A 14,679-nucleotide genomic window follows, 5' to 3' on the forward strand; every position below is an offset into this window, starting at 1 on the left:
GACTGGGTGTTTACGGTTAGCGATTCGTCGCATTATCTGACTGTATACAAAAAATGTAAAAAAAAAACTACAATTACTTTACTATGATGCGAGTAAAAAAAATGAGTGTGTTTATTTTTTTTTATTTGGCTTAATCCGGCACTGTGCGTCCCTCGCTCACACTGACGATGTCTTGTGGGCGAAAGTGGCACCCGCCCCTGAATATTAGTGAAGAACACTGCTGTAGAGATTCCACTGAGAGACGGGTAGAGGAGCTCGTGGGTTAGCGAACACAAGCTAGACCAGGGGGGGGGGGGGAGGGGGGCAAACTAAATAATAAGATTCGTGGGGAGCAGCTCATCCAGTAGTGGATAGAGCGTGGCTGGTGCAGCGCAGACACGCGAAATCTCATCTCACCTTCCTGACCCATACTTCAATCCTTCCGGTGCAGGTGACTGTGGCAGGCGATCTGTGCGGAACAATGCGACTCGTGTTAATGTCGCAGCGGTCCTCTCGAAAAATGAAGACGTTTTCGGCCAACTGAATGAGTTTTATTTTTCTTCTTTTAAACGCGCCTGTTGAAACCGGTTGCACGTCGAGAAAACACGCACGTGCAGTAGGACAAGATTCTGTTTTTTTTTCACCGAGGCGCTCCGGTTTCCTCCCACACGTGGTGGCGAGATGTTAACTACATCGCCCGGTACACAGGAGGTCGTGGCTTCGATCCTGACGCCTGCTGTATATTTAAACTTAAACTGAATAATTGTTTTTTTTTTATTTTTTACGAGGTTAGGCTCACTGAGCTAAATAGTTAGTTTTCAGAAGCGACCTGGCCATAAATGATCGGTCAACGAAGTGGCTCGTCACGTGGACAATGTGGAGCAGCCGAAACGCATGTTTCCAAATGTGGAGGGAAGACACGCAGGATCCGGAGAAAAATACACACGACTACGAGAGAGAGAGACATCCAAACTCCAAATACTCTAAATACCCGTCAGGGTCGGGGTCGAACCCACGACCTCCTGCATACCAGGCGAGGGAGCTAACATGCCTGTTTTTCCTCCGGGTCCTCCGGTTTTTCCTTCCACATTTAGAATCAACAACGCGCGTTTAGAGAATGTGTCTGCTACTATACATTTCCACGTGACGAGCCACTTTCGGTGAGCTATAATTTGTGGCCAGGTCGCTTCTTTCTGAAAAAAAAGCATCTAAATAACTCAACGGGCCTGACCTGGTAAAATATAAATTGTTATTAGTTTAGTGAAGAGACAGCGTTGATGACGGTGATCGTGATGATGAGTTGATGACGATACACAGACATACTTATAAAGCGTTTAAACAAAACATTATTCGTAATATGTATTTATACTGGAGGAATCCGATGAGCTATACAGCTCCCCTTCACAGACGTCCAGTCGGGGCGGGCAAGAACGTTACAACAAACAACACAAAACATACGATAGGAGTGCAAAGGCCAAGAAAGATCAATAAATCACCGAAAAAGATAAAAACATCCTCCTCCTACCAGGCCAAGCCCACTGAAGTACTAACATGATGATGATGGTAGCGCTGCTGCGGATGATGATGATGATAAACATGAGCGTGTATTGTGTTCACGCTGCTGATGATGGTGTTGGTAATAATGGCGTTGCTGATGATGATAGCGTTGCCAATAATTACGTTGCTATTAATGATGATGATAGTGATGATGATTGCTTGCTGCTGATGCTGATGATGATGAGACACAATCCGTAGGTGTTGGGGGTTATGGTTGTTTTCACGGAACAGATGCTGCTGATGATGATCATGGTGATACTGCGTTTGGTTATTATTATAGAGGGGAGCGTATTGTAGTGGTTAGTGCGACAAAACGGGTGACCCGAATTCGATTCCCGATTATCTGAACCGGTCCTGGGCCTCCCCTAAGTCGACTCAGCCTCAAATGTGTCGCTGGTGCGCTGTGTAAAAACACCGCCACTGGGGAGACAAAGGCGGTCGGGCGTGCTCATGGCCACCCACCCCCATGCGTACCGTGCCCAGCCTTCATAGATGCTCGCTAAAAACACTTGCCCCAACAGTCTAGTAAGGCTATGCGGGGGATCTTTGTCTTTGGTTATTATTCTGCTGATGATGATGCTTCTACGGTTTCCCTGATGCTGCTGCTAATGATGCTGCTGATGATGTTGCTACTGCTGCTAATAATGCTGCTGCTGATGATGATGATGCTACTGCTGCTAATGATGCTGCTGATGATGATGCTGCTGTTGCAGCTGATGATGATGAGTATTCAGCAGATTACCAGCGCTTGCTTGCATGCTCCGCGCCTGGGCGATGTGTGACGCTGTGATTTTAGACCTGGTTTATATATATACACCCTCTGTATACACACACGCTCGTGTGTGTATGTATGTATATGTGTGTATATGTGTGTGGTGATTATATATTTATATACGGGTCCGTCCCGTGACCAGCTCCTGCCAGCCATCCTTGGTCGACACTTCACGTGACCGCCTCAAAGTGAAAGTGCACCGAGCTTGGCACAAGCGATGTGGTCACGTCATCGCTACATAGTGGCTAACGGCGGCTGTTGTTGGTGTGTGTACATATGTAGTGAGACAAAGGCGGCCGGGCTTGGTGCTGGCCACCCAACCCCCCCCCCCCCCCAACCTCTTTGTGTGCCGTTCCGGCCTTCATAGGTGCTCCCTAACATGACTTGCCCCAAAAAGCCCGTTAAGGCTATACGGGGGATCTTTGTCGCTGTATGTATGTACGTGTGCAATGCGCGTTCACACAGAGACTAAGATTCCCCCCAATGCGGCTTTCGGTTCCGCAAATTCTGGGTCTCGCTTCGCTTCGCGAGAGGATCTGGCGACTCGGACATTTCCTGTAAATGATTGTGTAGCAGAATAACACCGCCTCTGTGTGTGTGTGTAGGTGTGTGTGTGTCTGTGTGTGTGTAGGTGTGTGTAGGTGTGTGTTTGTCGTGGGGAGTGGTAGTGTAGCGGTTAGCGCGCTGCAGTGCGCTGCAGCGCGCTAACCTGGTGACCCGAGTTCGATTCCCGCTCACGGCCAACACCAGTGACGATTATCTGAACCGGTCCCGGGCCTCCCCTAGGTCGACTCAGCCTCAAATGAGTACCTGGTGCGGTGTGTAAACATTGCCACTAGGGAGACAAAGACGGCCGGGCGTGGTGCTGGCCACTCATCCGTTGTGCGCTGTGCCGGCCTTCCTTTATATGTGTTCGCTAACACACGCACACACGCACAAGCGCGCAGTACTGCACTAACACACACACACGCGCGCAGTACGCGCGCGTGTGTGTGTGTGTTAGAGTATGTGCCTTGCGCAGCGCATTCACTTAACTTAGTTGGTATTAACACCTTAGAAGGCAGTAGCCCAGAGGCTGACGAGTTGTTTTTTTAACATGTTGCAGTCACTGTACACAAGTTGCTCTTCATCCACACACAGATGGGGGAAAGTCTTTGAGAAGACAGACGTCAGCCTGGCATTAAAATCGCTGTCCAGTACTCGGTGGAGCACTCGGGCAGAGTCAACCAAGGCATTGTGGAGAAATTACACCCACATTAGAGAGGCCTTCGGTGGTATGTGCAATGAGGATAATGAGAAAAAAAGATACGCGAATTGAGGCCGCTGGACTATGTGCTAAATTGGACACTTCAGAGATGGTGTTCATGGCACATTTCTGAGACATCACACTTGACCGGTTCCACGCTGCAAGCATGCACCTACAGAAAAGTGACATTGACATCTCCGTAGCAGCACAGATTTTGTATTCATTGAGGGATTTGTGGCGGGACAGCGAGACCAGTTTGAGGCTTTTTAAAGAGCAGCCTTAAATGTGACAGGTGTCTCTCAGTCATATAAGCACGATCGTCAGCGATAGAGAAAACGCAAAACATTTGCAGATGAGAGCTCAGAGGCAGGTGTGGCACTTGTGGCGGAGTGAGAAGTTAAAAAAATAGGAACATTTTATGTGGTCATTGATAAGCTGGTGGCATGCCTTGAACATCGCTTGGACGCTTACAATCGTTTGACCAGTCTCTTTGGAGTTCTGTTTATGTCAGATCAGGTGTCTAACAGTGATGTCACAGTGGAAAAGGTAAATGCACTCTCCGCTGCATATCCATCAGAACCGGACATGAACTTTGCCGACGAACTCATCCAGTGCTCAAGTCTTTCATGTCTGACTCTGAGGGTGAGAAGTGCCCAACTAAATTGCTTGAGACGTTGCAGGGCACTTAATCTGCAGTCAGTGTTCCCCAATGTTTTCGTGACATTTTGCCAGCGACAAACTGCCAGGGTGGAGCGGACATTTTCCCTTCTTAGGCAGAATTTTTTTTTAAAAAACATGAGCTTCGGAGTTGCATGTTTTGCCAAACCCGTCTCAAGCTCATTGTCACTCACGTCAATAGAGCCAGACCTTGTCGGACAGCTCGATTTCGTCGATCTAGTGGATGATTTTGCGAGGAGGAAGGCAAGGAAGACACCGATATAGGAAAGTGGAGGAGGCCTCCAAAAGACACGTGACCAGGGGCCGGATCACGGGACCGTGATCCGGCCCTGGCGCGCACAGACACGTGCACACAAAGACTAAAAAAAAACTCCTATAGCCTTAACATAATTGTGGGGCAAGTGCTTTTAGCGAGCAACTATAAAGGCGGTGACAGCACACGAGGGAGTGGGTGGCCAGCATCACATCCGGCCGATTTTGTTTTCCCGAGTGCTGATGTTTACACTGCACTAGGCTAAGTCGACCTATGGGAAACCCAGGACCCGATTCAGATGATTGTTGCTAATGTTGGTCGTGAGCGGGACTCGAACTCGGATAGCTGGGTTCGTACACACACGCAGACACACACAGACACGCACACACACGCACAGACACGCACACGCAGACACACGCACACACACGCAGACATACACACGCAGACACGCACACACACTCAGACACACACGTACGCACACGCACACACACGTAGACACACGCACACGTAAACACACGCGCACACACATGCAGACACACACGCAGACACACGCGTACACACACGCAGACACGCGCAAACACGCAGACACACACGCACACACACGAAAACACACACGCACACACACGCAGACACACACGTACACACACGCACACACACGCAGACACGCACGTACACACACGCACACACACGCAGACACACACACACTCAGACAAGCACGCACACCCGGACAGCTGCACACACATCATGGGGACCTTTTTTGCCAGTATGAAAAATACGAATTTGGTTTTACCCTTTGCTGGCCATGAAACAGTTGAGATGTTTCAAACAAAGCCAAAGCGCCCCATAGCGGTCGCTCTGAAAATCTATTCGGCTCCTGCAGAATTTGACCGTTCAGCTCATAGCGAGCCGTTTCGTTGAATGTCCGACTAGTTTTATACTACCCGGCTTCGCCCGGGACTTGGATTCACCACGCCCCGGCCGCCTTTGTCTCCCCAGTGGCGATGTTCACACACCACAGCAGTTACTCGTTTTGAGGCTGAGTCGACCTAGGGGAGGCCCAAGAGCGGTTAAAATAATCGTCACCGGTGGTGGCCGTGAGCGGGAATCGAACTCGGGTGGCCGGGTTTGTAGCGCGGCGTAGCGCTAACCGCTACACTACAATGCGTTACGCTTCCACATGCGCGGGTCACATGACAGATGTGACGTCACTTGCCGTGCAAAAAATATACGCGTTATTGAGCTCCTCCCCCCCTAAAAAAAAGTGTATTTTTATAATTGTTGCATGGTGTACAGTCTGGAAAGTACCCACACGGCAAATTTCAAGTTTGTTGCATGTCGGGAAGTACGATAAACATTTTGAACAGACACACATAATCACAACTTTGCCTTTTATATATATGGCGATGAAGAAGGGTCATTGCCCGAAACGTCGCCTATTACATCTTGTCTAGTGCCCGCTGGGTTCAAACGCAGACAAGAACCCGGTCGAACAGGTGACGTATTGTAGGGATTTTGTGAACACGCGCAACGTCAGGCTGAAGCACAGCAGCGTGATCGCTCGCGGTCAGGGGCACGGTGGCACACAAAGAGTGACACCTCTCTCCCACAGTCCTACTTCTCCCGGTAGTACTTGTTGTCTGACAGCTGAAGACACCGAACTGTGGCTCATTCGAAGGCCAATGTAGACAAAATAGTATCGAAGCTTAAACCACCACCCCCCCCTGTTTCCTATGCGTGCATACATTGTCAATAGACCCCCCATACGCAAGCGTACGCATTTGGGTTAACCCCCCCTCCATGCGTACGTACTAAATGGATGGCCCCTAAACGCACGTTGATCCGGAGAAAAATCCACGCGACCACAGGGAGAAGACGCAGACTCCAAATATACAGCAGCAGGCATCAGGGTCGGAATCGAACCCACGACCTCCTGTACACCAGGCGAGGTAGTTAACATCTCCTAGCCACCGTGGCGCCTTAAATACAGTGAGGGAAAAAAGTATTTGATCCCCTGCTGATTTTGTACGTTTGCCCACTGACAAAGAAATGATCAGCCTATGATTTTAATGGTAGGTTTATTTAAACAGTGAGAGACAGAATGACAACAACAAAATCCAGAAAAACGCAAAACCCTTGTTGGCAATCACAGAGGTCAGACGTTTCTTGTAGTTGGCCTCCAGGTTTGCACACATCTCAGGAGGGATTTTGTCCCACTCCTCTTTGCAGATCTTCTCCAAGTCATTAAGGTTTCGAGGCTGACGTTTGGCAACTCGAACCTTCAGCTCCCTCCACAGATTTTCTATGGGATTAAGGTCTGGAGACTGGCGAGGCCACTCCAGGACGTTAATGTGCTTCTTCTTGAGCCACTCCATTGTTGCCTTGGCCGTGTGTTTTGGGTCATTGTCATGCTGGAATACCCATCCACGACCCATTTTCAATGCCCTGGCTGAGGGAAGGAGGTTCTCATCCAAGATTTGACGGTACATGGCCCCGTCCATCGTCCCTTTGATGCGGTGAAGTTGTCCTGTCCCCTTTGCAGAAAAACATCCTTAAAGCATAATGTTTCCACCTCCATGTTTGACGGTGAGGATGGTGTTCTTGGGGTCATAGGCAGCATTCCTCCTCCCCCAAACACAGCGAGTTGAGTTGATGCCCAAGAGCTCCATTTTGGTCTCATCTGACCACAACACTTTCACCCAGTTCTCCTCTGAATCATTCAGATGTTCATTGGAAAACGTCAGACGGGCATATATATGTGCTTTCTTGAGCAGGGGGACCTTGTGGGCGCTGCAGGATTTCAGTCCTTCACGGCGTATTGTGTTACCAATTGTTTTATTGGTGACTATGGTCCCAGCTGCCTTGAGATCATTGACAAGATCCTCCCGTGTCGTTCTGGGCTGATTCCTCACCGTTCTCATGATCATTGCAACTCCACGAGGTGAGATCTTGCATGGAGCCCCAGGCCGAGGGAGATTGACAGTTCTTTTGTGTTTCTTCCATTTGCGAATAATCGCACCAACTGTTGTCACCTTCTCACCAAGTTGCTTGGCAATGGTCTTGTAGCCCATGCCAGCCTTGTGTAGGTCTACAATCTTGTCGCTGACATGCTTGGAGAGCTCTTTGGTTTTGGCCATGGTGGAGAGTTTGGAATCTGATTTATTGATTGCTTCTGTGGACAGGTGTCTTTTATACAGGGAACAAGTTGAGATTAGGAGCACTCCCTTTAAGAGTGTGCTCCTAATCTCAGCTCGTTACCTGTATAAAAGACACCTGGGAGCCAGAAATCTTTCTGATTGAGAGGGGGTCAAATACTTATTTCCCTCATTAAAATGCCAATCAATTTATAACATTTTTGACATGGGTTTTTCTTGATTTTGCTGTTGTTATTCTGTCTCTCACTGTTCAAATAAACCTACCAGTACAATTATAGCCTGATCATTTCTTTTTCAGTGGGCAAACGTACAGAATCAGCAGGGGATCAAATTATTTTTTCCCTCACTGTATATACGTAAGTCCGATTTTTCAACACTCAATGTAAGCTTGGGCAAGGCAGCAACAAAAACATCCCCAGACCACACCAAGGCAACACCAACACAGAGTCCGTGAATACAATTGCAGGTTAAAATCTAACTATCTATAAACTGCACGGTCGGTAAGGATCTGAGTTACAAATCACATTTGGCAAATATGGCTGCTGCACCCAACGACATTCTGCTTCAACACAAACACACACAGGGCCCCCTGCGTCTCAGACTCTCACAGCATCGCTACACCACCCCCCTCCCTCACTACCCCCCTTCAATCCCCCCCCCCACATTAGTTCCACACCCCCCCCCCTCACAACTGCGTGCCCACTCACGCGCGCCGCTGGCGATAAGCGAATGTGGAGGAGATTCGCTCCAGCGAAGGGGCGATGCTGAGCGATGCTCAATAGGATGAGGAACTGCCTGGGTCAGGGCTCAAGAGGTTCACAGTGGCCGTGTCGTAAACACTGAGCCAGCAACGGTGGTGGGCTGGGTTCGAGCCCTGGGTCTGGGTGTCTCTCTCTCAGAGGAGGGGTTCACAGTGGCCGTGTCGTAAACACTGAGCCAGCAACGGTGGTGGGCTGGGTTCGAGCCCTGGGTCTGGGTGTCTCTCTCTCAGAGGAGGAGATCAAAGTGGCCGCGTCGCGAACACTGAGCCAGCAACGGTGGTGGGCTGGGTTCGAGCCCTGGGTCTGGGTGTCTCTCTCTCAGAGGAGGGGTTCACAGTGGCCGTGTCGTAAACACTGAGCCAGCAACGGTGGTGGGCTGGGTTCGAGCCCTGGGTCTGGGTGTCTCTCTCTCAGAGGAGGGGTTCACAATGGTCGCATCGTGAACACTGAACCAGCAACGGTGGTGGGCTGGGTTCGAGCCCTGGGTCTGGGTGTCTCTCTCTCAGAGGAGGGGTTCACAATGGTCGCATCGTGAACACTGAACCAGCAACGGTGGTGGGCTGGGTTCGAGCCCTGGGTCTGGGTGTCTCTCTCTCAGAGGAGGGGTTCACAATGGTCGTCTCGTAAACACTGAGCCAGCAACGGTGGTGGGCTGGGTTCGAGCCCTGGGTCTGGGTGTCTCTCTCTCAGAGGAGGAGATCAAAGTGGCCGCGTCGCGAACACTGAGCCAGCAACGGTGGTGGGCTGGGTTCGAGCCCTGGGTCTGGGTGTCTCTCTCTCAGAGGAGGGGTTCACAATGGTCGCATCGTGAACACTGAACCAGCAACGGTGGTGGGCTGGGTTCGAGCCCTGGGTCTGGGTGTCTCTCTCTCTCTCAGAGGAGGAGATCACAATGGTCGCGTCGCGAACACTGAACCAGCAACGGTGGTGGGCTGGGTTCGAGCCCTGGGTCTGGGTGTCTCTCTCTCAGAGGAGGAGATCAAAGTGGCCGCGTCGCGAACACTGAGCCAGCAACGGTGGTGGGCTGGGTTCGAGCCCTGGGTCTGGGTGTCTCTCTCTCAGAGGAGGGGTTCACAATGGTCGCATCGTGAACACTGAACCAGCAACGGTGGTGGGCTGGGTTCGAGCCCTGGGTCTGGGTGTCTCTCTCTCAGAGGAGGGGTTCACAATGGTCGTCTCGTAAACACTGAGCCAGCAACGGTGGTGGGCTGGGTTCGAGCCCTGGGTCTGGGTGTCTCTCTCTCTCTCAGAGGAGGAGATCACAATGGTCGCGTCGCGAACACTGAACCAGCAACGGTGGTGGGCTGGGTTCGAGCCCTGGGTCTGGGTGTCTCTCTCTCAGAGGAGGAGATCAAAGTGGCCGCGTCGCGAACACTGAGCCAGCAACGGTGGTGGGCTGGGTTCGAGCCCTGGGTCTGGGTGTCTCTCTCTCAGAGGAGGGGTTCACAATGGTCGCGTCGTGAACACTGAACCAGCAACGGTGGTGGGCTGGGTTCGAGCCCTGGGTCTGGGTGTCTCTCTCTCAGAGGAGGAGATCACAATGGTCGCGTCGTGAACACTGAACCAGCAAAGGTGGTGGGCTGGGTTCGAGCCCTGGGTCTGGGTGTCTCTCAGAGGAGAGGATCACAGTGGTCGTCTCGTAAACACTGAACCAGCAACGGTGGTGTGCTGGGTTCGAGCCCTGGGTCTGGGTGTCTCTCTCTCAGAGGAGGAGATCAAAGTGGTCGCGTCGTGAACACTGAACCAGCAACGGTGGTGGGCTGGGTTCGAGCCCTGGCTCTGGGTGAATCTCTCTCGCTCTCTCAGAGGAGGGGTTCACAATGGTTGCGTCGTGAACACTGAACCAGCATAGCTGCTTAGAACCTGGGTTCGAGCCCTGGATCGTGTCGTGACCACTCTGCTTTGTGTTCAGGGTTCGAAGCCGGGTTCTTAAGCGAAGCGAGTCGATGAACCCAGCCCGGTCGGCAGTGACTCTTAGGAAAACGTGACTACTACACGTGATGTTTAGCTGATGTTGTACTGTACTTTATTGGACAAGTGTTTGTAGCGAGAGGCTATATTATCCACATACGCTCATGCACTCGTACAAATAGATACCTGCACAAACAGGAATGCGCAAAAAGACAAAGATCCACACACATAAACAGTGAGGGAAAAAAAGTATTTGATCCCCTGCTGATGTTGTACGTTTACCCACTGACAAAGAAATTATCAGTCTATAATTTTAATGGTAGGTTTATTTGAACAGGGAGAGACAGAATAACAACAACAAAAAATCCAGAAAAACGCATGTCAAAAATGTTATAAATAGATTTTTTGCATTTTAATGAGGGAAATAAGTATTTGACCCCCTCTCAATCAGAAAGATTTCTGGCTCCCAGGTGTCTTTTATACAGGTAACGAGCTGAGATTAGGAGCACACTCTTAAAGGGAGTGCTCCTAATCTCAGTTTGTTACCTGTATAAAAGACACCTGTCCACAGAAGCAATCAATCAATCAGATTCCAAACTCTCCACCATGGCCAAGACCAAAGAGCTCTCCAAGGATGTCAGGGACAAGATTGTAGACCTACACAAGGCTGGAATGGGCTACAAGACCATTGCCAAGTAGCTTGGTGAGAAGGTGACAACAGTTGGTGCGATTATTCGCAAATGGAAAAAACACAAAAGAACTGTCAATCTCCCTTGGCCTGGAGCTCCATGCAAGATCTCATCTCGTGGAGTTGCAATGATCATGAGAACGGTGAGGAATCAGCCCAGAACGACACGGGAGGATCTTGTCAATGATCTCAAGGCAGCTGGGACCAAAGTCACCAAGATAACAATTGGTAACACACTACGCGGTAAAGGACTGAAATCCTGCAGCGCCCGCAAGGTCCCCCTGCTCAAGAAAGCACGTAAACATGCCCGTCTGAAGATTGCCAATGAACATCTGAATGTAATTCTAGATTTGAAGCTTTCGTGACTGCAAGGATTCATACTCTTTGTTTTTTTCGGTAAAGTCACGTAGATGAAACAGGTGGAATAGTCAAAGCTATCTTGCTATGACTATTCCACCTGAAGACGGAAGCTTGTGTTGCCTCCGAAACGTCGTGATTTGATTTAGTTGTTTTCTTTTCTTTTGATTTTGTGTTATCTACGTGACTTTACCGAAAAAACTAAAGAGTATAACATCTGAATGATTCAGAGGACAACTGGGTGAAAGTGTTGTGGTCAGATGAGACCAAAATGGAGTTCTTTGGCATCAACTCAACTTGCTGTGTTTGGAGGAGGAGGAATGCTGCCTATGACCCCAAGAACACCATCCCCACCGTCACACATGGAGGTGGAAACATTATGCTTAGGGGGTGTTTTTCTGCTAAGAGGACAGGACAACTTCACCGCAACAAAGGGACGATGTACGGGGCCATGTACCGTCAAATCTTGGGTGAGAACCTCCTTCCCTCAGCCAGGGCATTGAAAATGGGTCGTGGATGGGTATTCCAGCATGACAATAACCCAAAACACACGGCCAAGGCAACAAAGGAGTGGCTCAAGAAGAAGCACATTAACGTCCTGGAGTGGCCTCACCAGTCTCCAGACCTTAATCCCATAGAAAATCTGTGGAGGGAGCTGAAGGTTCGAGTTGCCAAACGTCAGCCTCGAAACCTTAATGACTTGGAAAAAATCTGCAAAGAGGAGTGGGACAAAATCCCTCCTGAGATGTGTGCAAACCTGGTGGCCAACTACAAGAAACGTCTGACCTCTGTGATTGCCAACAAGGGTATTGCCACCAAGTACTAAGTCATGTTTTGCAAATACTTATTTCCCTCATTAAAATGCAAATCAATTTATAACATTTTTGACATGCGTTTTTCTGGATTTTGTTGTTGTTATTCTGTCTCTCACTGTTCAAATAAACCTACCATTAAAATTATAGACTGATCATTTCTTTGTCAGTGGGCAAACGTACAAAATCAGCAGGGGATCAAATACTTTTTTTTCCCTCACTGTATACGTGCAGTGTAGAAAAGGAAAGCTAAAGATACCCCATATAGCCTTGTATAGACGGTTGGGGCAAGTGCTGTTAGCGAGCATCGTTTATGAAGGCCGAGACGGCACACGAGGGGGTGATATGGCCAGGACCACGCCCGGCCGCCTTTGTCTCCACAGTGGCGATGCTTGCAAGCCGCACCAGGTACTCGTTTAAACCCAGAACCAGTTCAGATAATCGTCACTGGTGTTGGCCGTGAGCGGGAATCACTGGGTTCGTAGTGCAGCGCGTTAACCACTGCACCACCGCTCCCCACACACACACAATGATCCCCCATATAGCTATACCGTTATGGTTGGGGCAAGTGCTGTTAGCGAGCTACAAATACGAATGCAAATATCCCCGTATAGCCTAAACAGACTGTTGGGGCAAGTGCTGTTAGCGAACAGCACCTATGAAGGCCGGCACGGCACACGAGGCGGTGGGTGGCCAGCACAACGCCCGGCCGCCTTTGTCTCTCGAGTATCGATGTTTGCACACCACACCAGGTACTCTTACGGCTGAGTGGACCTAGGGGAGGTCGAGGACCGGTTCAGATAATCGTCACTGGTGTGGCCGTGAGCGGGAATCGAACTCAGGTTACCGGGTTTGTGGCATAGCATGCTAACCGCGGCACCACCGCTCCCCACACATATGCAAAGATCCCCAATGTATCGATAACGTACTGTTGGGGCAAGTGCAGTTAGCGAGCACCACATACATACACACGCACACACGAATACACAGGATAAATACCAGTTGTTTTCACAAGTTATCATTTTATTGAGATGTTTGACAGTACAGTACTTAATTACGACGCCTTTTTTGCGTAAATAGCTGCTCGCAAACAGCGACGAGCCATCCACAGTCTACACCGCAAAACGGAAAGGTCCCTTTACACGGATATAGTGTTCTTCACGGAGTCACACACTTGAACGTGGAGGCAACACGTTCATGACTACACCCCAACAGGGTACTACGTAACACATAACGGAATAGGCGGTAACCACCACGGTTAACTCAGACCCCAACGGGATAACTACTCATCGTGAGTCAGGTCAGTAACGTACTGCCTGACTCACGATGCCGAACGTGATGACCGAAGAGCGAGGAGACGTAACACCGCGGGTTGATTCCTGAAGACAGCCCGCATCGGCGCTCGGGACTTCCCTTTTATGCCCCTGGGCGTGGCCTAGCTCCTCCCTAGGCCACGCCCCTTTCCAGATCCTACTAGAAGGTTCTGGGCCTTATGTCACGTGTCCCTCTCGCCGCCCCTTGGCCCCCCTCGCTAGCCTCTCCTGGTCACGTGCCCTCTCGGGTCCATCCGGACTGTCATGTCCTGAAGTGCCCTCTCTCTGACCGTCACCAGAAGCATGCCCCTCAGGGCCCGCTTCTATGCCATGCACACTCTGGTGCCAGACAGAGACGCTAACATGCACAGTACCACCCTTTTTACAATAGCTGGCGCTAGACGCCATGGTGACTCAATATACGTCACTACACGGAGAATGGGAGTAAGTAGAATATATACCTTAGCGGAATGATGGTGGTTAGCGCACTGCGCTATTATTATGATTAACCCGGCGCCACCTGAGTTCAATTCCCGGCCCCGGGGCACTGCAGCGGACATCTTAAACCGTTCTTCTGTCTGGGCGCACCCTACCCGCGATGGATGACCAGCGTGGTGAAATATGGTCAAACAAACATGCGTGACCGACACGGCGTCCATTGAGGGTCTTATAAAGAAGTGCAGTGGTCCCTGGGTTTACGATGCCAGCGATTGACGATATTTCGATTCACAATCCGCCTCCAATAGGGTCCCCCCATTGTTATTTTATTAACGATACATATTCGAGGAACGAGAGGCGTTTACGATATCACGCGGAGCCGCCAAACTCGGCCAATCGGAGCGCTCCTAAGCGGACTCGGCAGATCTCAGCCAATCAGAGGCTCGCCCTTTTATTAGCGTTTTGAGAGCAACTGGCTTCTTGCTTTTCAGGTATGCATTTTTATACTGGTAGGAACGAAGTTGTAAACTGAGTGTACCAGCCTGCAATAGATTAATGTGTCCGTCCGTCCGTCCCCTTTCAATACTTTAACAAGAAGTTAAATATCGTGCTGTTGGGTGTAAAATCAGCAATAGACAGCGCAGAGACTTGTCCTACCAGCCCACCCTGCAGGGACCTGTTATTATGCGCTGTTTATGCACCATTTATGCTCTATTTATTTATAATTATCCATGTTTCTATTCAGACTAATGCTTTCATATG

The 14,679-nt window shown here is 50.1% G+C and overlaps 1 protein-coding gene across 1 annotated transcript in view; it reads right to left on the minus strand.

Moving 5' to 3' along the window:
• LOC116944656 (PI-PLC X domain-containing protein 2-like) overlaps positions 1-2,371 on the minus strand; it is a 20,686-nt gene extending 18,315 nt beyond the window's left edge. Inside the window, exons 1-2 of the mRNA XM_032958391.2 lie at positions 2,279-2,371; positions 397-448 (exon numbers count right to left, since the gene is read on the minus strand). Of these exons, the coding sequence (XP_032814282.2) occupies positions 397-409 (13 nt within the window). The 5' untranslated portion in view covers positions 410-448; positions 2,279-2,371. The remainder of the gene's footprint in view (positions 1-396; positions 449-2,278) is intronic.
• Positions 2,372-14,679: the final 12,308 nt, after the last annotated feature.

This window comes from Petromyzon marinus, chromosome 21 (assembly GCF_048934315.1).
Source record: "Petromyzon marinus isolate PM22_M1 ecotype Great Lakes invasive population chromosome 21, UKy_Petmar_22M1.pri1.0, whole genome shotgun sequence".
Taxonomy (NCBI): Eukaryota; Metazoa; Chordata; class Hyperoartia; order Petromyzontiformes; family Petromyzontidae; genus Petromyzon; species Petromyzon marinus.